This window comes from Bos indicus x Bos taurus, chromosome 1, assembly GCF_003369695.1.
Source record: "Bos indicus x Bos taurus breed Angus x Brahman F1 hybrid chromosome 1, Bos_hybrid_MaternalHap_v2.0, whole genome shotgun sequence".
Taxonomy (NCBI): Eukaryota; Metazoa; Chordata; class Mammalia; order Artiodactyla; family Bovidae; genus Bos; species Bos indicus x Bos taurus.
Genome location: NC_040076.1, coordinates 69,422,118 through 69,447,776, shown reverse-complemented (window position 1 = coordinate 69,447,776; position 25,659 = coordinate 69,422,118). Strand labels below are relative to the sequence as shown.

The 25,659-nt window shown below is 36.3% G+C and overlaps 1 protein-coding gene across 9 annotated transcripts in view; it reads left to right on the top strand.

The window, feature by feature from the left end:
* ZNF148 (zinc finger protein 148) overlaps positions 1-25,369 on the top strand; it is a 146,599-nt gene extending 121,230 nt beyond the window's left edge. For all 9 annotated transcript variants that reach the window (XM_027536520.1, XM_027536596.1, XM_027536577.1 and 6 more), the window contains 2 exons: positions 18,198-18,316; positions 18,644-25,369. In XM_027536520.1, coding sequence (XP_027392321.1) covers positions 18,198-18,316; positions 18,644-20,242 — 1,718 coding nt within the window. In that variant the 3' untranslated portion in view covers positions 20,243-25,369. The remainder of the gene's footprint in view (positions 1-18,197; positions 18,317-18,643) is intronic.
* Positions 25,370-25,659: the final 290 nt, after the last annotated feature.

Genomic DNA, 25,659 nt, shown 5'->3' with positions numbered 1-25,659 from the left:
CTTCTTGCTATTCTTTGGAACTCTGCATTCAAATGGGCATATCTTTCCTTTTCTCCTTTGCTTTTCACTTCCTTCTTTTCACAGCTATTTGTAAGGCCTCCTCAGACAGCCATTTTGCTTTTTTGCATTTCTTTTTCTTGGGGATAGTCTTGATTCCTGTCTCCTGTACAATGTCACGAATGTCTGTCCATAGTTCATCAGGCATTCTGTCAGATCTAGTCCTTTAAATCTATTTCTCACTTCCACTGTATAGTCATAAGGGATTTGATTTAAGTCATACCTGAATGGTCTAGTGGTTTTCTCCACTTTCTTCAATTTCATTCTTAATTTGGCAATAAGTTCATGATCTGAGCCACAGTCAGCTCCCTGTCTTGTTTTTGTTGACTGTATAGAGCTTCTCCATTTTTGGCTGCAAAGAATATAATCAATCTGATTTTGGTGTTGACCATCTGGTGATGTCCATGTGTAGAGTCTTCTTTTGTGTTGTAGGAAGAGGGTATTTGCTATGACCAGTGTGTTCTCTTGGCAGAACTCTATTAGCCTTTGCCCTGCTTCATTCTGTACTCCAGGCCAAATTTGCCTGTTACTCCAGGTATTTCTTGACATCCTACTTTTGCATTCCAGTCCCCTATAATAAAAAGGACATCTTTTTAGGGTGTTAGTTCTAGAAGGTCTTGTAGGTCTTCATAGAACTGTTCAACTTCAGCATCTTCAGCGTTACTGGTTGGGGCATAGACTTGGATTACTGTGATATTGAATGGTTTGCCTTGGAAACGAACAGAGATCATTCTGTCGTTTTTGAGATTACATCCGGGTACTGCATTTCAGACTCTTTGTTGACTATGATGGCTACTCCATTTCTTCTAAGGGATTCCTGCCCACAGTAGTAGATATAATGGTCATCTGAGTTAAATTCACCCATTCCAGTCCATCTTAGTTTGGTGATTCCTAGAATGTTGTTGACTTTCACTCGTGTCATCTCCTGTTTGACCACGTCCAATTTGCCTTGATTCATGGACCTGACATTCCAGGTTCCTATGCAGTATTGCTCTTTACAGCATTGAACCTTGTTTAAACCAGTCCCATCCACAACTGGGTGGTGTTTTTGCTTTTGCTCCATCCCTTCATTCTTTCTGGAGTTATTTCTCCACTGATCTCCAGTAGCATATTGGGCACCTACCAACCTGGCGAGTTCATCTTTCAGTGTCCTATCTTTTTGCCTTTTCATACTGTTCATGGGGTTCTCAAGGCAAGAATACTTAAGTGGTTTGCCATTCCTTTCTCCAGTGTACCACATTCTGTCAGACATTGCATGCAAAGATGGGCTCGATAAAGGACAGAAATGGTATGGACCTAAAAGAAGCAGAAGATATTAAGAAAAGGTGGCAAGAAGAGGTGTACCGAAGAATTGTACAAAAAGATCTTCATGACCCAGATAATCACGATGGTGTGATCACTCATCTAAAGCCATACATCCTGGAATGTGAGGTCAATTGGGCCTTAAGAAGCATCACTATGAACAAAGCTAGTGGGGGTGATGGAATCCTAGTTGAGCTGTTTCAAATCCTGAAAGATGATGCTGTGAATGTGCTGCACTCAATATGCCAGCAAATTTGGAAAACTCAGCAGTGGCCACAGGACTGGAAAAGGTCAGTTTTCATCCCACTCCCAAGAAAGGCAATGCCAAAGAATGCTCAAACTACCACACAATTGCACTCATCTCACATGCTAGTAAAGTAATGCTCAAAATTCTCCAAGCCAGGCTTCAGCAATAAGTGAACCGTGAACTTCCTGATGTTCAAGCTGGTTTTAGAAAAGGCAGAGGAACCAGAGATCAAATTGCCAATATCCGCTGAATCGTCCAAAAAGACAGTTCCAGAAAAACTTCTATTTCTGCTTTATTGACTATGCTAAAGCCTTTGACTATGTGGATCACAATAAACTGTGGAAAATTCTGAAAGAGATGGGAATACCAGACCACCTGACCTGCCTCTTGAGAAACCTGTGTGCAGGTTAGGAAGCAACAGTTAGAACTGGACATGGAACAACAGACCTGGTTCCAAATAGGAAAAGGAGTACGTCAAGGATATATATTGTCACCTTGCTAATTTAACTTATATGCAGAGTACATCATGAGAAACGCTGGGCTGGAAGAAACACAAGCTGGAATCAAGATTGCCGGGAAAATATCAATAACCCCAGATATGCAGATGACACCACCCTTATGGCAGAAAGCAAAGAGGAACTAAAAAGCCTCTTGATGAAAGTGAAGGAGGAGAGTGAAACAGTTGGCTTAAAGCTCAGCATTCAGAAAACTAAGATCATGGCATTGGGTCCCATCACTTCATGGCAAATAGATTGGGAAGCAGTGTCAGACTTTATTTTTCTGGACTCCACAATCACTGCAGATGGTGACTGCAGCCATGAAATTATAATAGATTTCTTGCTCCTTCAAAGTTATGACCAACCTAGATGGCATATTAAAAGCAGAGACATTACTTTGTCAACAAAGATCCGTGTAGTCAAGGCTATGGTTTTTCCAGTGGTCATGTATGGACGTGAGAGTTGGACTATAAAGAAAGCCAAGCGCCAAGGAATTGATGCTTTTGAACTGTGGTGTTGGAGAAGACTCTTGAGAGTCCCTTGGACTGCCAGGAGATCCAACCAGTCCATCCTAAAGGAGATCAGTCCTGGGTGTTCATTGGTACGACTGATGTTGAAGCTGAAACTCCAATATTTTGGCCGCCTGATGCGAAGAGCTGACTCATTTGAAATAAGACCCGATGCTGGGAAAGATTGAGGGCAGGAAGAGAAGGAGACGACAGAGGATGAGGTGGCTGGATGGCATCACCGACTCAATGGACATGGGTTTGGGTGGACTCCAGGAGTTGGTGATGGACAGGGAGTCCTGGCGTGCTACGGTTTGTGGGGTCACAAAGAGTCGGACACAACTGAGTGACTGAACTGAACTGATAGAGTCTATTGATTTGATAACCCCCTATTCTTAATGTAGTCTTAACTGTTGAACTTTTTTTCTAGAACACTTTTTTGAAGAAGTAGCTAGAAATTAGGGATTTATATTAAGTTCAAAAATACATGGACTAATTTAAAATGTAAGTAGGATAATGTTAGCTCACTGCTATTTTAAATCTGTTTTACATTTTGAGACTCTAACTTAAATTTCTTTTTATTGAAGATATATATCCTGCCATTTTACTAATTTAAAAAAATTTTAACCACATCTGTGGAAGACAGACTTGTGTGGTAGTCTAAATTAGTTTTTTAAATAAATAAAAAGTAGTTACATATGTTACATATACAAGCTCTCGAAGATGATGAAAGACAGGGAAGCCTGGCCTGCTGCAGTCCATGCAGTCGCAAAGAGTTGGACACGACTGAGCGACTGAAGAACACAATATATGCCACATTTGGATGGTTCAGATCAGTTCAGTTCAGCTCAGTCGCTCAGTCGTGTCCGACTCTTTGCGACCCCATGAATCACAGCATATCAGGCCTCCCTGTCCATCACCAACTCCCGGAGTTTACCCAAACTCATGTCCATCGAGTCAGTGATGCCATCCAGCCACTCATCCTCTGTCATCTCCTTCTCCTCCTGCCCCCAATCCCTCCCAGCATCAGGGTCTTTTCCAATAAGTCAGTCAACTCTTCGTGTGAGGTGGCCAAAGTATTGGAGTTTCAGCTTCAGCATCAGTCCTTCCAATGAACACCCAGGTCTGATCTCCTTTAGAATGGACTGGTTGGATCTCCTTGCAGGGCAAGGGACTCTCAAGAGTCTTCTCCAACACCACACTTCAAAAGCATCAATTCCTTGGTGCTCAGCTCTCTTCACAGTCCAACTCTCACATCCATACGTGACCACTGGAAAAATGATAGCCTTGACTAGACAGACCTTTGTTGGCAAAGTAATGTCTCTGCTTTTGAATATGCTATCTAGGTTGGTCATAACTTTCCTTCCAAGGAGTAAGCATCTTTTAATTCATGGCTGTAATCACCATCTGGAGTGATTTTCGAGCCCAGAAAAATAAAGTCTGACACTGTTTCCACTGTTTCTCCATCTATTTCCCATGAAGTGATGGGACCAGATGCCATGATCTTAAGTTTTATGAATGTTGAGCTTTAAGCCAACTGTTTCACTCTCCTCTTTCACTTTCATCAAGAGGCTTTTTAGTTCCTCTTCACTTTCTGCCATAAGGGTGGTGTCATCTGCATATCTGAGGTTATTGATATTTCTCCCGACAATCTTGATTCCAGCTTGTGCTTCTTTCAGCCCAGCATTTCTCATGATGTACTCTGCATAGAAGTTAAATAAGCAGTGTAACAATATACAGCCTTGACGTATTCCTTTTCCTATTTGGAACCAGTCTGTTGCTCCATGTCCAGTTTTAACTGTTGCTTCCTGACGTGTATTCAGGTTTCTCAAGAGGCAGATCAGGTGGTCTGGTATTCCCATCTCTCTCAGAATTTTCCACAGTTTATTGTGATCCACACAGTCAAAGGCTTTGGCATAGTCAATAAAGCAGAAATAGATCTTTTTCTGGAATTCTCTTGCTTTTTCCATGATCCAGCGGATATTGGCAATTTGATCTCTGTTCCTCTGCCTTTTCTAAAACCAGCTTGAACATCAGGAAGTTCACGGTTCACATATTGCTGAAGCCTGGCTTAGAGAATTTTGAGCATTACTTTACTAGCGTGTAAGATGAGTGCAATTGTGTGGTAGTTTGAGCATTCTTTGGCATTGCCTTTCTTTGGGATTGGAATGAAAACTGACCTTTTCCAGTCCTGTGGCCACTGCTGAGTTTTCCAAATTTGCTGGCATATTGAGTGGAGCACTTTCACAGCATCATCTTTCAGGATTTGAAATAACTCAACTGGAATTCCATCACCTCCACTAGCTTTGTTGGCAGTGATGCTTCCTAAGGCCCACTTGACTTCCCATTCCAGGATGTCTGGCTCTAGGTGAGTGAGCACACCATCATGATTATCTGGGTCGTGAAGCTCTTTTTTGTACAGTTCTGTGTATTCTTGCCACCTCTTCTTAATATCTTCTGCTTCTGTTAGGTCCATACCATTTCTGTCGTTTATTGAGCCCATCTTTGCATGAAATGTTCCCTTGGTATCTCTAATTTTCATGAAGAGATCTCTAGTCTTTCCCATTCTCTTGTCATCCTCTATTTTCCTGCATTGATCACTGAGGAAGACTTTCTTATCTCTCTTTGCTATTCTTCGGAACTCTGCATTTAGATGCTTATATCTTTCCTTTTCTTTATCGTTAATTAATATTACTTTAAGTTTTTCTAGGTGCTGTCATTGGAACATCAGTTACTTAGTGTTAATATGCTTATATATTAGTACAAGTTGTATATTGGCTGACAGAAAATGAACTGTGGAAATTGCCATATTTAAATGATGTTCACTTATTTTCAGAATTAGGACAGTGTTTGTTGTTTTGATTTTGTTTTCTTCAAATAGTTCCTAGACCAACTTGCAAATTTTTAAAAATTTGTATAGTGCATCAGGGATGTTGCTCTTACTAGATAGAGGTAATTTATAATTTTTTTTTAAATTTTATTTTAGTGTTGTTTGTCACAAAAAAGGAATCTAAAATCTAATCTATGGTAGCCTAAAACATAGTTTCCCACCTGTCATTTGCTATTTAATTCTAAGAAAACTAGAGCATTAAAGAAATTTCGCTGTAAATGTATAATTTCATTGCTTTACCAAAGAAAAGAAGCCCAGAAAAAAATGAAACAATTCTTTCATTGTTTTCTTTTGTGGGGGGAGATGGTGACCCCAGTGTGTTATTTTAAAAAGGGCAAACATTGCCAGAGTTTCTTTCTAAAGTTGAAAAGGCAGGCATTGAAATTGTTCTGTATTTCCTGAAAAGTGGGTTTAAAAAATTTGCTGCCCACAAAAATTACTACTGTTACTAGTTAAGCCCTTTTGGGTTTTTACCAGTTTAACTGACATTGCTTCATTTTACTGTGGCAATTTCACAGTTTTTATTTAATAACATAATTTGTACTTCATTGGTTGTGGTTTTAGTCTCAGATGATTTCCTATCAATTATAGTTCCTGGGACTTCCCTGGCAGTCCAGTGGTTGACTCCATGCTTCTAATGCAGGGGTCATGGGTTCGGTCCCTAGTTGGGGAACTCAGATCCCATGTATGCCATGCAGCATAACCAAGAAAATAAATACATACATATGTACATACACACACACACACACACACACACACACACACACACACACACACATATATGTATATATATATAGTTTCCTGCATAGTATATGGGTTCTTCTTAGACTGATAAATGAACTTTCTGACCTCCTATATGCCAAGGATATTCTTATTTCTGTTTGTTTGTTTGTGTGTTTATTTGTTTTTAAATTTTACTGGTACCTTCATCTTATTATAAAAAGTTTCCTTGTACTGTCTGTTTACAGTCACACGACTTCTTTCGCTCCCTCTCCTCCATAATTAACTCCTGACAAACACTAATGTGTTTTCCATCTTTATAGTTGTATGCCATTTTGAGAATGTTAGATAAATTTAATTGTGCAGTAAGTGACCTTCTTATTTCTTAAATGCTCTGAAGTTTAAAGCAAGTTACTGGGAGTGTGATTATGTTTCTGTATAATTATTTCAGTAATCCTCCTTGTTTCCTGTTTTCCTGAATTGTCTGTCTAGCTTAAGGATACTTTGATTTGGGATATGTAGCCTAGTCACTGGATTTTAACTGTAATCAATGTGTTAATATAGTGATAATCATTTACATCAGCCTCTTAAGTTATATGTTTAATAGCTCATGTTTATTGAGCTATTAAAATTTGCTAGATTTTTCTTAAGCAAAGACTGGTTACTCACACAGGTTATCTCATTTAACATTTGGCTCCAATATGTATTTTATTAATGTTTTCACTTTACAGATGAGAATATTAAGAAGAATTTAAATAACATGATCAGTGTCTCACAGTTAAGAAATCCTGAGATAGCACTAAAACCCAGCTAGTCTGGTTCTAGAATCTATAATCTTAAGTACTTATAGTGGTTCTCATAGTAATGAATAATCTTTTTTGATTAGTATAATATGTGCTATACTTGTAAATTTTATTTTCTCTGCTTTTATGACTTATTAAAGATAGAAAATCCCTTGTGTTACCAAGTATGTATTACTAGGCCATGTGAACATAGTCATAGATATCATAATACCTAAATATTATAGTATTTTATATTATTATATTTGATGTCATAATATCTAAATAATTTAAGTATTTTGACCTAGACTTTATGAAGACTTCATTATTAAAATGATTGCCATTTTCATTCTGATTACTAAGAATAGTAGGTACTATTTTTTGAGTGTAAAGCACTTTAGATTGACTATCATGATGATGAATTGGTTTGCAGGAGGAGTTATAAGAGAAAATGATCCTGGGAGAAGAAAAAGCATGACAGTACTAGGAATTGAAAGAAGGTTTTGGTTAGAGCTCAGAAGGTGAAGAGGAGTATTGTAAAGAAAGATCAGAGAAAGATACAGGGACCAGATGGTAATGAATGGAGTGCTGCGTGTTTGTGTGTGTATTGATCCTAGGAACTGTAGGCTTTATACATGATCACATGTACTTAATGTTAATAAAATCTAGCTGTGGTGTGGAATTGGAAAGAGACAAGAGTGAATCACAAAGAGACTGTTGTTAGGAGGATATTAGATAGTAGTCCAGGCCAGAAGATGAGAGTATCTTGGACTTGGGTGATGACAGTGGAAAGTAACGGAAAGAACTGGGCAGATTTGACAGGTACTTAGTAGGTAGAATCAGTAGGTCAGTAATGTGTTAACCAGTTGAATACGGAGGGGTTGAAGAGAAAAGTTGTGTAAACTGCTACTGCTGCTAAGTCACTTCAGTCGTGTCCGACTCTGTGTGACCCCATAGACGGAAGCCCACCAGGCTCCCCTGTCCCTGGGATTCTCCAGGCAAGAACACTGGAGTGGATTGCCATTTCCTTCTCCAGTGCATGAAAGTGAAAAGTGAAAGTGAAATCACTCAGTCGTATCCAACTCTTAGTGACCCCATGGACTGCAGCCAACTAGGCTTCTCTGTCCATGGGATTTTCCAGGCAGGTGTACTGGAGTGGGGTGCCATCGCCTCCTCCGGGTTTGCAAAACTAGGTGGATGAAATTCCCTAATATTTATCCATATTTTGAGTAAGAATTCATACAAAGAGGGAGTCTGGATAAGAACTAAGCTGTGGGTTGAAGATCATTAGTGATACATTTGAGATACATACGATACATTTGAGATCCCTGAGTGTCATGGAAGTGTAGGCAGTTTGGATGGATGATCTGGAGCTCAGAGTTGAGAGTAATTAAAGCCGTGGAAATAGATGAGTTTCCCTTCTTGCCAAAGATAAGTATATAGAAGGAGAAAAGCAGGTAGTTTAGAAGGAAGCCATAAAGAACTAAAATATTTCATAGTTGGAGGGAGGAGAGTGAACTAGAAAGAGCCTTGATTGAGAAGGAGCCGTTAGAGAGGTTGAAAGAGCATGAATGTCACAGAAATCAAGAAAAAAGAAAGGGATCACCTGAATCGAATCCTGCTGAGAGGTCTGCTATGATAACTGAAAAGATTTGGTTGTATTTAACCTGAAGGTGATCTACGACAACCATTTTGATAAAGTAAGTACAGAAGCCAGATTAGAATGATTGAAGAGGAAAAAGCAGATTGGTTGAAACTACCAAAAGTCAGATTAATATATTGTCATTGTGAGGTATTTTGTTCATAAAACTTATGTCCTTATCAGTTTCTTGTATATAATTTTCCCTAATATTTACACACATTTTAAGTAAGAATTCTTGCCCTTAAACAACTCAGTGTCAAGTTACCAGGAAAAAACACTGCAGTGGGAAAAAAGGAAACACTGCAACGTCGTCTCATTGATAACTGGTAAAAATGAAACTCCAGGCTCCTTGGGTATTGGAAAAGTATCATTAGTAGAACAGCTTGAGATTGTTTCTTCTTCACCATGTTATTGCTTTCCTGAATTGCAAACAGTATTTACAAAATTCTTAGTATTTTTCATGTAAACAAACCTTTCCTGTTCACCTTAAAGTCACTCAAGTGTTGTATAGATTGTCTTCCTTTTCCAGTAGAGAGGCTCTGGAAAGAAATTTAACTTAAGTGTTTTCATGTTTCTTAAGGAAATATTTACCAGTCATTTTATTTTCATTTCTATTTAAGAGATATATGAAAGTACCAAAGTTGGGAAGAAGATACAGAGCACATTATTACCATTATTTTTAACATAATATTTGAGAATAGTAGCCAGCAGAAGTAGCAAGAGAAAAATATTATAGTTTAAAAATAACTGTCTGCAAACAATATTATTGTAAACTTGGAAAACCCATGAGAGTCAACCGAAAATGACTGTACACCAGCAAATTCACTAAAACTGCCAAAAACCATATACTTTGTATGTAAATAACACACACAGTAGAAGATATAATGGAAGAAAATAACCCTTTATAATATCACAATAAGAAATGTGGAAAGTTCCATATTGGGAAATTATTAAAACTCTGTTGAGGACACAGAACAAAACTTCTTTCCCTTTCTTTTTTTCAGTTAGAAGAGGCATCTTCATAAAGCTCATAAAGTGTATCAGTTTTCCATAAGTTAACCTAAATATTTCAGGCAACTGTCCCTTCCTCTCACCCCAGATATTAGACCAGCTAATTCAGAAGTGTTTTGAAAAGTGGACAAATACGACAAACCAGACAAAAATAAAAGAACAATGAGGGGGATTGTTGTTCACTAAGTCATGTCCGACTCTGCAACCCCATGGACTGAAGCACGTAGAGTGATTAGTCCTACCAAATGATAAAGTATATAAAGTCTTAAAAACTAAAATATGTTGGTTCTGGCTTATTAATAGTCTGATAGAATAGAATATAAAGTCTGGAAATAGACCCATAGAACTTACTAGTATATGATTATGATAAAAAAGTGATCAAGTAAAGCTGAACCTTGCAGTAAATTATGTGGGAAAACCAGGATAGCCATCTGGAAAGACAGACTTTTATCCATCACATTCTACCTCAGGATGAGCTCCAAATGTATCAGATTTAATGTAAAAGATGAAACTACCTATGTGTCATTAAAAATATGGACAGATTGGAACGGGAAAATTCTGAAAGTACTCAAAATTTAATATCCATAAAATAAATGTTTGATAATTCATCTATGTAAAGATGGCACTAATGGTAAAGAACCTACCTGCCATTTTAGGGGACATGAGAGATGCGGGTTCAATCCCTAGGTGGGGAAGATCCTCTGGAGGAGGGCGTGGCAACCCACTTCAGTATAGTCTTTCCTGGAGAGTCCCATGGACAGAGGAGCCTGGTGGCCTCAGTCCGTAGGGTCACAAAGAATCACGCACCAAAAAAAACCCATGGAAAATAGTTGTAGAACTCATACAATCAAAAGACCAGTCTCTTTAATAAAGCTCTTATAAATCATCACAAGAAAGATCAGCAACCTAGTTTAAAAAAATAAAAGGTGAAAGATAGATATAGACAGTTCATAGAAAAATGACATATAAGATGGTCAACCTCATACTGAAATACTGTTTTTTCATGTATTTGAAGTCATCAAGATGTTTAACAACATAGTAGTTTATGGCAGGGTTATAGGAAAACAGTCACTCATACATGGGTGGTGAAATATACATTAATATCTCCATGGAGACCAACTTGTCAGTGTATTTCACAATCACAGATATTTTTATTATTTGATCAGGAATTCTGTTTCTGAGAATTTACCCTACAAATGTACCTGTAAATGTATGAATTAATATATTGACAGGATATCTATTACAATATCATTTATAATAGGAAATATTTGGAAATAATAGGGACTGGTTAAATGTGTGTCCATCAGTGAAAGATATATCAGTTGTCAGAACAAATGAGCTAATTCTTTTTCTACTGACAAGATCTCTAAACACAATAAAATATGCTATAGACACATAGGAAAGAGAGAAAAATTATAAAAAGAATATGTACTTATTTTTCTTTATGCTTGGGTCAAGAAACTGGAAGGAAACAGAGCCCCAACAAGTAAATGTGGGTACCAATGGAGGGGCAAAGATAGGAAGAAAACTTTTTCCCATATACTTGTCTGTATTGTTTTGTGTTTTTGTGTGGTTTTTTTTGAACCATTTAAGTATGTGATCTAATCCATAAACAAAGAAGGATCCTTAAATGACAAAACTTAAATTTTAAAAAGTCTTATTTCTGGAATAGCTAGTTAAAAAGTGAGAGAAGAAGGGAGGGGGGAATGGGAGAAAAAGATGTGAAGAAAGATGATATAGTGAAAAAGGAAAATATTAAAGGAGAAAACAAAGGATTAGAAATAAGTATATCAAAAGTGAGTACTCAAAAAGTAAATGACTATGGAAGATAAATTTGTGTCTACATTAATCCTGGCTGACTTGGCCATTGTAATTGTTCTGTTTAAGGGGCCATGAAAGTTGTTTGTTTTTTTAGTTTTGATTTTTGTTTTTTTTTAAGCAACAAGGGAACATTTGTACAAATTTCTTTTAAGGTATTAATGTTTCTAGTACCTTTTTGTTTAGGTTTGTTAATGTTGCTTCTAGTAAAATGAGCTTTTAATTCTTGATCATGTACTAATGTGTGTGTGTGTGTGTGTGTGTCACTCATTCAGTCATGTCCGACTATTTGTAGCCACATGGACTGTAGCCTACTGGGGTTGCCATTTCCTACCCAACATGTACTAATACATAGTTAATAATTCAAGCATGATTTTTCTCCAGTTAATTTATTTTGAATTCAATTGTTTGCGCCTTGCGGGAAGAAATAATCTTACTCACTTTGTATGATGTCAGTTGTGTTAACTTGCAGTATATAAATTTGCAACTTTATTGAAATATAATTCACAGTGTCAAAAACCCCATCCCTTTAAAGTGTGCAGTTCAGTAGTTTATAGTATATTGACAGAGTTGTACAACTGTCACAGGACTCTTAACAGTCTATTCTAAGTTAGAATAACCTTCACCATTCTAAAATCCTGTACCCATACCTCCCAGCACTAGGCAATCTTTAATCTACTTTCTGTTTCTATGGATTTCCCTGTTACGGACATTTCATATGAATGGAATCATACAGTAGGTGGTTTGTTTGCCTAACTCCTTTCACTTAGCATACTGTTTTAAAAGTTCATTCATGTTGCGACATGTACTTCTATTCCTTTATATAGCTAAATGATGTTCCATGTATGAATATACCATGTTTTGTTCATTTATTCTATTAAGGGACATTTGGGTTGTTTTTACTTATTTGTTTTTGTGTGGAAATAATGTTTTAGTACTCTTAGGTGTATGCTTTGGAGTGGAATTGCTGAGTTATATGGTATGGTAACTGTTAAGGATCTGCAAAATTGTTTTCCAAAGATGCTGCACCACTTTACAATCCTACCACCCAAGCATAAGAATTCCAATTTCTCTGCATCCGTGCTAACGCTTGTTATTATTGTCCTTTCTACTGTAATTGTCCTGTTGGGTATGAAGTGGTATCTCATTGTGATATTGATTTGCATTTCCCTAATAAGTAAGGAAGGGACTTCCCTGGTGGCTCAGACGGTAAAGCGTCTGCCTACAATGCGGGAGACCTGGGTCGGGAGGATACCCTGGAGAAGGAAATGGCAACCCACTCCAGTACTCTTGCCTGCAGAATCCCATGGATGGAGGAGCCTGGTAGGCTACAGACCATAGGGTCACAAAGAGTTGGACACAACTGAGTGACTTCACTCAACACTCATAATAAGTAAGAATGTTGAGCATTTTTTATGTACTTATTGGTTATTTGTGTATTTTCTTTGGAGAAATGTCTGTTTAGATCCATTGCTTGTTATTAAATTAGATAATTTGTCTTTTTACTGTTGAGTTATAAGTGGTTTTTAGGTTGCTTTTTTAATACACTAGATAGACATCCCTTTTCAGAAACATGATTTGAAAATATTTTATCCCATTCCTGGGTTGTCTTTTCACCTTATAAGAAAAAAAACTGTAACTAAATTTACCATTTTAATAATTTTTAACTATGCAATGTAGTGGCATGAAGTATATTTATGACATTGTGTAACAAAATTATACACAAACAAAAACTTGTAGCCATTAAGCAATAACCCTCCTTTCCTCTCTCTTCCAATCCCTGGTAACCTTTATTCTACTTTCTATCCATGTGAATTTGCCTATTCTAGGTATTTCTTATAGATGGAATCACTCAGTATTTGTTCTTTTTATGTCTAGCTTCTTTCTCTTAGTATGATTTCTTCAAGGTTCATTCATGTTATATCATGTATCAGAAATTCATTTCTTTTTGTGGCTGAAAAATATTCCATCTTCTGTATGTATCACATTTTGTTTATCCATTCATCTGTTGGTGGACCCTTGGGTTGTTTCCGTCTTTTGCTTGCTGTGCATAATGCTGTTATGTGTTTTGGTTTACAAATCTCTGAATGAATACCTGTTTTCAGTTCTTTGGGTTGGTACCTAGGAGTAAAACTGTTGGCTTATATGGTAATTCTAAGTTTAACATTTTGGCAGATTAATTCTCACAGCAGCTACCATAGCATTTTGTCTGTTCACATTCTTGATAGTGTCCTTCGAAGAACAAAGGTTCATTTTGATGAGGTATATTTTATTTATTTTTTGTTTGGTTGCTTATGCTTTTGGTGTGATATCTAAGAAATCATTGCCCACATAATCTAAAGTCAAGATTTATTCATATATTAAAGAGTTTGATGGTTATAGTTTTCACATTTAGGCCTATGATCTATTTTGAGTTAATTTTTGTATGCAATGCGAAGTTGAGGTCCAATCCCATTCTTTTGCATATGGGTATCAAATTGTCCCAGTATTATTGTTGAAAAGACTTTTTCCCCACTGAAGTATCTTGGCAACTATAATGAAAGGTCGGTTAACTGTAAATGTAAAGATTATTTTTAGACTCTCAGTTCTGTTATTTAATATGTATGTCTCCTTAGGCCTTTGGCTGTAAGTTTTGAAGTTGGGAAATCTGAGTTTTCTTTTTCAAAATTGCTTTAGCTGCTCTGAATCCCTTGCATTTCCATTTGAATTTTAGGATCAGTGTGTTACCTTCTGCTTTGACCAGTGTGAGGTGTTATATCATTATTAACAATATTAAAGTCTTCTCATGGAGAATTAGTTGAATTCTAATTCATTCACTAATTTTCTCTTTATCCTCTCTCACTTTTGAAAAATGATCTAAATCAACTTCTGATTTTAATGTGCTCTATCATATACATCTTTTTACTTCAAAATATGCATCTATTCTTACTTTTTAAAAAATAATACTTGTACTTTCCCTTTTCATCCTAGTTCCTCTGAGATCTTGTTCTTTTGATTAGTCACCATAATAGTCCATTTCAGTTTTAGTTAAGTTCCTCATCCTTAACAATTCTTAATCTCGAATGGATTGTCTATTCTCACCTCCTTTTTCTCATTTCTTTCCCTTTGAAATGTTCTAAGTAAGTGATCTTCTCTCCCAGCGTTTGTTGGACAAATACCTTAACTTTTCTGGACTTTGTTTTTGTAATGATAAGTAAATTGGTAGAGGTTAGTTGTGTTAGGTTCTTCATTCTAGTCTCTAAACCCTTGGAGTCCTTACTCAGACCCCCTGTGTACAGAAGTAGAGCTATTTCCTCCTGAATTCTGGGTGGAAGCTTAGAGCCATTTGCCACATTAGCCTTTGGGGGCCTCTGTGGAGCTCCCAAGAGCACAGTTTGAAGTCATTGCAAAGTCCCTTCAGCCCTAAAATTTAGTTAACTCCATAGCAATTACTGAAGTTGGCATTCTTGAAAGTTTCAAATAGTTGACTTATTGCCAAGTTAAAGTCTCTTCTTAGGCACCATTTCTCCAGTATCAGTTCAGTCGATCAGTCGTGTCCAATTCTTTGCAACCCCATGGACTGTAGCATGGTAGGCCTCCTTGTCCATCACCAGCTCCCAGAACTTGCTCAAACTCATGTCCATTGAGTTGGTGATGTCATCCAACCATCTCATCCTCTGTCGTCCCCTTCTCCTCCTGCCTTCAGTCTTTCTGAGCATCAGGGTCTTTTTCAGTGAATCAGTTCTTTGCATCAGGTGGCCAAAGTGTTGGAGTTTCAGCCTCAGCATCAGTTCTTCCAGTGATATTCAGGACTGATTTCCTTGAGGATTGACTGGTTTGATTTCCTTGCTGTCCAAGGGACTCTCAAGAGTCTTCTCCAAAACCACAGTTCAAACACATCAATTTTTCTGCGCTCAGCTTTCTTCACAGTCCCAACTCTCACATCCATACGTGACTACTGGAAAAACCATAGCTTTGACTAGACGGACCTTTGTTGGCAAAGTTATGTCTCTGCCTTTTAATATGCTGTCTAGATTGGTCATAGCTTTTCTTCCAAGGAGCAGGTGTCTTTTAATTTCATGGCTGCAGTCACCATCTGCAGTGATTTTGGAGCCCCAAAAAATAGTCTGTCACTGTTTCCATTGTTTCCCCATCTTTTTGCCATGAAGTGATGGGACCAGATGCCATGATCTTTTTTTGAATATTGAGTTTTAAGCCAAGTTTTTCACTCTCCTCTTTCACTTTCATCAAGAGACTCTCTAGTTCCTCTTCACTTTCTGCCATAAGGGTGGTGTCATCTTCATATCTCAGGTTACTGATATTTCTCCTGGCAATCTTGATTCCAGCTCGTGCTTCATCCAGCCTGGCATTTCGCATAATGTACTCTGCATATAACTTAAAAAAGCAAGGTGGCAATATACAGCCTTGACGTACTCCTTTCCCTATATTGGGAACCAGTCTGTTGTTCCATGTCCAGTTCTAATTGTTGCTTCTTGACCTGCATACAGATTTCTCAGGAGGCAGGTCAGGTGGTTTGGTATTCCCATTTTTCACAGTTTGTTGTGATTCTCCAGTATATCTTATAATATCTAAACCCTTACTTGCTCTGTTATTCCCCACTAAATATTCTTTTCTTGGCTTTAATCACATATACACAGTCTCTTTTAACGACTGCTCAGCATAGATTCTGACACTTCCAAGAAACTTTTCCAAACCATGCCAGTTCATGATAATGGTTTTTTCCACTAACAAGCCTCTGTAATAATCCTTTATGCCATTCATGTGGCACTTAAAAAATTGCCCTAAGTAATTTGAGCTACATAAAGATAATTTGGGCCCCGATTCTGACCTAAAGAACTTTAGTAAAAGAGTAGAGTTGTAGACTAATTATTGAGATGAAAGTAATGAGTGCCTTAGGAAAGGTACAGCTACAGTTCTGTGGAAAGTTAAAGAAGATAATTTGATGATAATTTAATGAAATGAAAAGATGTTCTTGGAAGAAAAGCTGTGATACACCTAGACAGCATATTAAAAAAGCAGAGACATCTCTTTGCTGATAAAGATCCATCTAGTCAAAGCTATGGTTTTTCCAGTAGTCATGTACAGATATGAGAGCTGGACCATAAAGAAGGTTGAATGTCAAAGAATTTTGAACTGTGGTGTTGGAAAAGACCCTCGAGAGTCCCTTGGACTGCAAGGAGATCAAACCAGTCAGTCCTCGTGGAAATCAACTCTGGATATCCATTGGAAGGACTGATGCAAAAGCTAAAGCTCCAATACTTTGGCCATGTGATGCGAAGAGGCAGCTCATTGGAAAAGACCCTGATGCTGGTCAAGATTGAAGGCAGGAGGAGAAGGGGACGACAGAGGATGAGATGGTTGGATAGCATCACTTGAGTTTGAGCAAATTCTGGGAGATAGTGAAGGACAGGGAAGCCTGGTGTGCTGCAGTCCCGGAGGTCACAGAGAGTCAGACAGGACTTAGCAACTGAACAACAGAGAAGATAAAGATACCTTTCCTCTGGGAGAATAGGGCAACGTATTCTAGAGCAGGTGGGTTGGTCCTCGAGGGGGGCGTAGTATCTGAACACACAGAAGTGGACTTAAGGAGCAGCATGAAACAGGCAGAAGTAGGAAAGCATGAGGATGGTAGGTTCTTCAATTTGACTGGAGGAAAGTTCAAGAAGAGAGCTAGTGGGTTATAAAGTTGTGAAAGTAAACCAGAGCTGGGTATAGTTTTGTTAGTTGTTCCCTTGTAATATTTGTATCATGTTTTCCCAATTATGTTATAAACTGTTTAAGGACAAGTAACAAGTCTTTAATTTTTAACCTCTTACAGAGGGGTTATGGGTAGGGGAGAAGAATTTAGTAAAATTTTGTTGACTAATAAAGTAGAAACAGTGGTTTTCCAAATAGGTGAAGGGTGTGACTTCTCGTCACACCCTTCTGTTTACTTAGGCTGTGGCTTCATCAGTGCAAACTATTTTAGATCTTCATAAGATGGTTCCTTCAAGCTAAGAAGTCCTTTTGTCATTTTAAAAAAAATTGGAGGTGGGGTGGGGGTTCTGTGTCCAGTTAACATCGCTCATTTTAATTCTTTCCCAGAAGGACTTGAAAAATGCTCATTTGAGTTGAGGAAAAGAGAATCAATATAAACAAACATTACTTTTAAAACCTAGCTCTGATTTAAACTTGTTTTATGTTTTGATAAATTAGATTTAAAATATATTTTCTTAGGATTTAGATTTTATTTAAGCACAAAAATCTTTGAAAAGACATGAATTAAAAAAAATATACTCAGAATTGTGTTGGTCTATGTATGGGTAACCTTTTCTTTTTCAAAAATTTTTCTAAAATATTTTTTGTATGATTGAAAAAAAGATTAGACGTTAACCACTCTACTGAGACCCATTCATATTACTGTGAAGTTCTTGGTCATACTGGTCTCTATGGAAAGAGTATTTTATGTGTACATATAATAAAAGGCTGGGAGATTGAGCATGTGTGCCTTCAGTCTTGTCTTCTCAATGGCATGTGCCGCTCTCTTTCATTTTTGTAAAGCAAGATATTCTTGACAAAATAAATTGGAAGATATATTTAGAATAAAGACTTATGTCACTTAAAAAGAACAAAGTATGGCAGCGTTCTTGTGGTAAAGTAATTTATTAGAGATTCTTGTGGTAAAGTAATTCACTAACTTATATTTCACAGTATTTGTTTTGTTTTAAACTTTATGTATCATATACTAGGTGAAAAACCATTTCGCTGTGATGAATGTGGTATGAGATTCATTCAAAAATACCATATGGAAAGGCATAAGAGAACTCATAGTGGAGAAAAACCTTACCAGTGTGAATACTGTTTACAGGTAAGATGTGGTTTGAATTTTTTAAAAAGTTACTTTATTGAGGCATGACTGACATTGAAAGTCTTCTGTCTGGAATTCAGTGATAAAATAATTCTAATGAATTAAATTAGAAAATGTTAGTAACTACTAAAGCTATTTGAAGAATTTCCTAACTGTTGTTGATTCAATTTATAATAGACAGTTGGCTCAGGAAATTAGTTTGGAGTTGCTCATATTATTACACTTATATCTATCTTTATATTAATTGCTTTTTTTCTTTTCTTTTCTTGGTTGACCAAAACACAAAACTAAAACAAAAAACTCCCTTCCGAACTTTGAATTCGACAGTATTTTTCCAGAACAGATCGTGTTTTGAAACATAAACGTATGTGCCATGAAAATCATGATAAAAAACTAAACAGATGTGCCATCAAAGGTGGCCTTCTGACATCTGAGGAAGATTCTGGCTTTTCTACATCACCAAAAGATAACTCACTGCCAAAAAAGAAAAGGCAGAAAACTGAGAAAAAATCATCCGGGATGGACAAAGAGAGTTCTTTGGACAAATCTGACCTAAAGAAGGACAAAAATGATTACTTGCCTCTTTACTCGTCAAGTACGAAAGTGAAAGATGAGTATATGGTGGCAGAGTATGCTGTGGAAATGCCCCATTCCTCAGTTGGGGGATCGCATTTAGAAGATGCATCGGGAGAAATACATCCACCTAAGTTGGTCCTCAAGAAAATTAATAGTAAGAGAAGTCTGAAACAGCCATTGGAGCAGAATCAAACGATTTCACCTTTATCCACATATGAAGAGAGCAAAGTTTCAAAATATGCTTTTGAACTTGTGGACAAACAAGCGTTACTGGACTCAGAAGGCAATGCTGATATTGACCAGGTTGACAATTTGCAAGAGGGGCCCAGTAAACCTGTGCACAGTAGCACTAACTATGATGATGCCATGCAGTTTTTGAAGAAGAAGCGGTATCTTCAGGCAGCGAGTAACAATAGTAGGGAGTATGCGCTGAATGTGGGCACTATAGCTTCTCAGCCGTCTGTAACACAAGCAGCTGTGGCAAGTGTCATTGATGAGAGTACCACAGCATCCATATTAGATTCACAGGCACTGAATGTGGAGATAAAGAGTAATCACGACAAAAATGTTATTCCAGATGAGGTACTACAGACTCTGTTGGATCATTATTCCCATAAAGCTAATGGACAGCATGAGATATCATTCAGTGTTGCGGACACTGAGGTGACTTCTAGCATATCAATAAATTCTTCAGAAGTACCTGAGGTTACCCAGTCGGAGAATGTTGGATCAAGCTCCCAAGCATCCTCATCAGATAAAGCCAACATGTTGCAGGAATACTCAAAGTTTCTGCAGCAGGCTTTGGACAGAACTAGCCAAAATGATGCCTATTTGAATAGCCCGAGCCTTAACTTTGTGACTGATAACCAGACCCTTCCAAATCAGCCAGCATTCTCTTCCATAGACAAGCAAGTCTATGCAGCCATGCCCATCAATAGCTTTCGTTCAGGAATGAATTCTCCACTAAGAACAACTCCGGATAAATCCCACTTTGGACTCATAGTTGGTGATTCACAGCACTCATTTCCCTTTTCAGGTGATGAGACAAACCATGCTTCTGCCACATCAACACAGGACTTTTTGGATCAAGTGACTTCTCAGAAGAAAGCTGAGGCTCAGCCTGTCCACCAAGCTTACCAAATGAGCTCTTTTGAACAACCCTTCCGTGCTCCATATCATGGATCCAGAGCTGGAATAGCTACTCAGTTTAGCACTGCCAATGGACAGGTGAACCTTCGGGGACCAGGGACAAGTGCTGAGTTTCCAGAATTTCCCTTGGTGAATGTAAATGATAATAGAGCTGGGATGACATCCTCACCTGATGCTACAACTGGCCAGACTTTTGGCTAAAAAAAAAAAATGTGTAAATAATACTGGCACTTTAGAACAGATTAATCAAGAGTGGGGTTACTCTGTGTAAAATGGAGTGCTGTACAGATTTAAGAGCAATGCGTTAAAACAAGTTAAGCTGATATGAATAGCAAGATAATCCAATAACTGTGTTTTTGTTTGGTTAGTCAGCATTCTTTGAACTGCCTTACATGTTGTCACCTTTACAGAAGCAATGCATTACTTGTTTTAGAAACTTGCTATTCCACCTACACCAAGTTTAAAAGGAAAAAAAAAAGAGACTTTCGCACAATTGTTTCCTAACTGATATCATTGTACATTCTTAGGAGATTAGTAATTGTGTGAAATTTACTCATACTGTTTCTAAGTTTTCAGCATAGTCATGGCACTTCAGCAGGGAATCTGAGTATACTTTACAGACAGAGTGAACTTAAAAGTTTAAATGTCAAGAGATTATGGCTTAAATAAATTAGTGTGTCCTATGAGGGGAAAAAAGAAACCACCTTTTAAAGAATGATATGCCATATACCCTTGATTTTCATTTTGCATTATATCGACTTTTTCTTTTTGAGAAAAGTAATAAAAATCTGATAGTCTAAGACTCCACTATTTAAAAGCCTAATTACTTTAAAAAATATGCATACTTTCAAAACTTTTACCAAAATACATAACTGTTGAAGCATTCACTTCTATATGGAAGTATGCATATTGGTGTCAGTTTCTTTGTACAGTTGTACTTAGATATTTTTTATGATTTTTTCATGTGCAAGTATCAAGGTTTTGAAGTTTTAGTAAGAAGATACTCTGTAGATTACATTCCCAAGAACATAATGCTTATACAAAATGTATATTCCACGTTTTAAAGCTTAATTGTATTTTACTTTACATATACACTTCAGTTAACATAGAGCACTTAGAATCTATTTGGTATTTTTGATTTCTCAAAGTAAAAAAAATTTTAGATTTTTAGGTTTGATATGGTTGTGTCATAATCATCTCATAATTGAAAATTTTAATTTTTGACAATAAAAGGAAATTGGGTATCTTTGGAACTGTAAAATCTGGTTTAATCCTTCTCTTTCTAGAATCTTGATAGATTGGATAATTAAACAGTATCCAGAGAAACTAAAGAAATGGGCATTTTAATTGCTTATTTTATCTTGAGTTACTTTTTAATGAACACGGCTCATTACAATTTTACAAACCAAAAGTGTTTACTAATTCTAGTAACTACAGTTTCTTTTTCAGCTAGATGAGTGATCGGAAACCTTTTGTTGCATTTCAAAATCTAAATAAACTACAGACTTTATCCTTATACCACGAATGTTTTTTTTAATATTTTGTCTTAATACAGCATGGTACAATAAATAATGCTTTTATATATATACATATTATATATATATATATATACTTTTCTAAAGAATGATGGTTTGAGTTACACATTGGACAGTTTTAATTTTTGGAAAATAACAGTTATATTGATTTTATTATCCTCTTTAATTTGTTCCAACTTTTTTGTTTTTTATTTTAAATTTCCACCATCTTTGTCATAATGCACACATACTGATAGAGCATCAGTAATCTAAAATTAATACCCCTTGAAGATGCAGCTTTCTTGTTAATTTCCATTTTAGCTTTTATATTGGCCTTATAGACCTTCAGTCTTTGTTTCAGTATAGAATGTTCTACATTTTAAATTATTTTTTATTTTATTTAATGTTATCCCAAGACTGTTCTCATAAAGAAAGGGAACAAAGAAATATCTAACCTTAACATCTTTTACATTTATTTTGAATATATGGTGTTTTATGATAAGAAATATAAATTATGTTTAATGTGGTTTCCTCTATACTTTGGTTATTAAACTTTGCTTGAAACTTTCCCATTTGACAGCTTTCTTTGCTGCCAAATTTTTCAAGAATTTTAGACTTCTTTGAAGTATATATTTAAGTTTTGCCATTATTGACTCTTAAGTATGGTGTGTCTTGCGTTGCACATCACAACCTCAAGAAGTCATCATTCAGGCGAGATGTTAACAATGAAACTGTGCTCTCTGTAGGAATAGGCATTTGTGTTTTTCTCATACTGTTTATTGGGTGATAGTAGGCATTGATGTCCTGAGTTGTTTGTTTTTGTTTTGAGCCTGATCAGAATTTCTGTTCTGTTGAGAACTTGGTACAGAATAAACTGGGGTTTTTGGTTTGTGTTAACATCACCAGCACAGTTTCTAGAATGTGGCTGTACTGCTGAGCAGTAAGCCTTTGAAAGTGGCAGTCAATGCAAGTAGAAAGAAGTTCAGGCGTTGCATTCCTGTGTTCGCCTTATTTCTGTACATCTACATAATGGCAGACTTTTCTACCACATTAGAAGCATATTTTGAGGTAAATGATACTTTGGCATAATTTACTGACTTACCACTTAAAGTATAGTCATTACTCTCTTTACTGTGAAATTTTACATGCCTACCAGAGTTACCGTGTATTAATATTATCATCATATGATAAACATCTCAACAGTTGGGTTTCCCCATTTTGCTTCAGAAAGTTACTTAATTTCTATCTGGGCATTAACAGAGAAAGCAAGTAGCCTTTTGTGCTGCTTTAAATCAGAATATTGAGGATATCCTTTTGCAATTTGGGTTTTGTTTTGTTTTTTAATTTCTCTTGGTGAGCAAATTGTTCTATGAAAACATACTCTTACATCCTTAAACTTGGTGAAATGTGAGCCAAGGTGTGCTTTCTTAGAACCTGTTCTCACATTTGAAGATTGGAAACAGATGACATTAGATGAAGTAATATCTCTTGAACATCTTCTAAAAGCGCGTTTGTTTTTTAACTTACTGTACACATATTTCATTTAGTTCAGAATATTTGAAGTGGCTCTTAAATTTTTTGGATCTACTTGCAGATTTTCTAGTTGATACCACAGAAATCCATCCTCTTAGCTCTGGCTGAGTGAGGACTGCCAGTGGTCGGGTAATTTTCTTGTTCTGAGAGGCAAAAGAGGCCTTGTGCTCAGGGTAGGCTTTCATTTCCACAGGCCAGAGAAGCTTGCAAAGTGCCAGCTAGGTTAGATCTTTTGCCACTTCTTTCATTTTATTAATTTGGGTTTTTAAAGGGCTGTTTAAAAAAAAAGCCGGGAAACTTAAAAGTAGGCATTACTGTAAAACTATTTCTTAGACTTAGAACATTTTAAACTAGGACTCATTTTTCCACAGTATATTTACTTGAAGCACTATTATAATCGATGAGAAACTTTTTGACTCTGCAATTTAATTTAAACTTTTTCCGTTTCAAATTGCTTTATTTCAGGGAAATAATTTTCCAGTTGTTTTTGCTATATTCTGCAAATAAAAAACGGATGTTTCCTCTTTCACTTAAACTTTAGTAGGAAACAAACTACAGCAGACAAACATTTCTTGTTGTGTTTGTTGCTTTCTTTAATCCAATGGATAAAAAAGTAAAACCCTGTAAACATTATTTTATTTTTTTATGCAATACCATGCTGTAAATATGGTTCATCAAATAAGGATGTACCTATGATTGAATCTTTAATTCTGCACAGTTAGAGTTTATATATAAACGTGTCTTGACAATCAAGGACTTTTATGTGCGTCTTCCTTTATGATGTTTTATTAATGTTATGCATTCCATTTGTTTTGAAGTGAGTACCAATGTGCTAATTTGTATTGTCTGAAAGTATGTAATGTTTTTACAGCTTGTTTTTAAGAATCTGTAAATATGTACAAACAAATCACAGTACTGCTTTATGTTAGAAGGCATATGATGTTGTACTGTATGTAAGCAATAATACATAGCAGTGCTAACTTTACAAGTAGCATCAGGAAAGTTCTAAAAACATTTCAGAGTTATTATCTTTATTTCATGTAATAATGATTATCTTTAATCAGTTTTTATAAGCAAATTCCATTGTTCCTCCTATTGGAACGTAACACTGTTTACACAGCATAATTGAAGTTGCAGGGGAGACAGGCTAAATCTGACTTCATCTGTACTCACTTTCACTAAGCATTGAATGGCCTTACCACTCTTCTGCAAGATGGAGGAAGACTGCAAAACTTAGTGCCCATCACACTGAAGGAAGGGGTGTGGTTTTTTTCCTGCTTCTGTACTGCTACCTAACTTTGTGGTTTGCTTTGGATTTTAATATTTGTTTCTGTTTTAGATTCAAGCCCATAAGTTTTGAGGTGACTTCAGCTCCATTGTGAAATAGTTCTCTTCATATTTCATAGCTACATTTCAACAATGCTGAACTTTCTACTTTGATTTTTAGATACTTATTTTTCAACCTTGGTTTCTCAGCTGATCAGATGAATTTGTTCAACTTCAATACAAAGAAAGACAAACCTATTGTAGTTTGAATTGAGTAGATATTATATTGTACAGAACAGCTAACTATTTGAACACACACACATCACTGCTTTAGAAATAAACTCGCCAATTTATAAATGTATATGACCTACATTTTATAGGAAAATGTTTTTAAATGCTAGTCATTTATATAATGTGCTTTGAAGGATTTGCTAGTCCACTTCTGTCACTTTTTAGTACACTGGTATCTTTTATATGTAATGTATGCTTTTTATTATTGTAGCAGAGCATTTCAGTAGAAAGAATTTTGCAACAAAATGGGGGAAATTTTTCATTGTTGGATTTGAATTATACTGGATTTTATCTGTGTAGTCTTACTTGTCTTTATTTTAATGCTGTCTGGAAGGGAACTTGGTATCCAAATAAAGCAGGTAACCTCATTTTACTTCAAGGGCATACTGTGTAGTGCTGAATTTAATCTGGAAATCTGATGACTTTGAAAAGAAAAACAAGTTTATAAAAATTGTACAGAAGAAATTAAATGTGTAATGGAAATCCTGATGGTGGAGCACGTTGAATTTTCTGATATATAGTGTTATTTTCCTGGGATCCCCTATGCCGCCTTTGTATTTCAACTAATAAAGGAAAAAACCTTGTCACTGAAACTGGTAGGATAATAGGATATTCTGATTATACAGTATTACTTTTCCTATCCCATTTTCTGACCCTTTCTCAATCACTGTAAATTTTATTTTCTATTTTCTCTTGATAATTAAACATGTACATAATATAGACACTGTTGTATAGAACTGAATGAATTTTGAGTTGCTGTGCTTAAATGGGTAAACAGGAATATGGATATTGAGAATTTATAAAATGCCAGAACAAATTTATTGGAGAAAAGGGGGCATCATATATGTCCTGGAAGGTAAAATAGTTGATGTTTCTTCAGCCCTCTGGGAAATCATTGTGAAAGAACTACAAACTCAGTATCTGACACCAGTGGGTCTTTCTTTCCCCACTTCTCCTCCAAACATAATGAGCACTAAATTTCAAACTCTACTCAGGTGAAAATTGCTTTGCAAT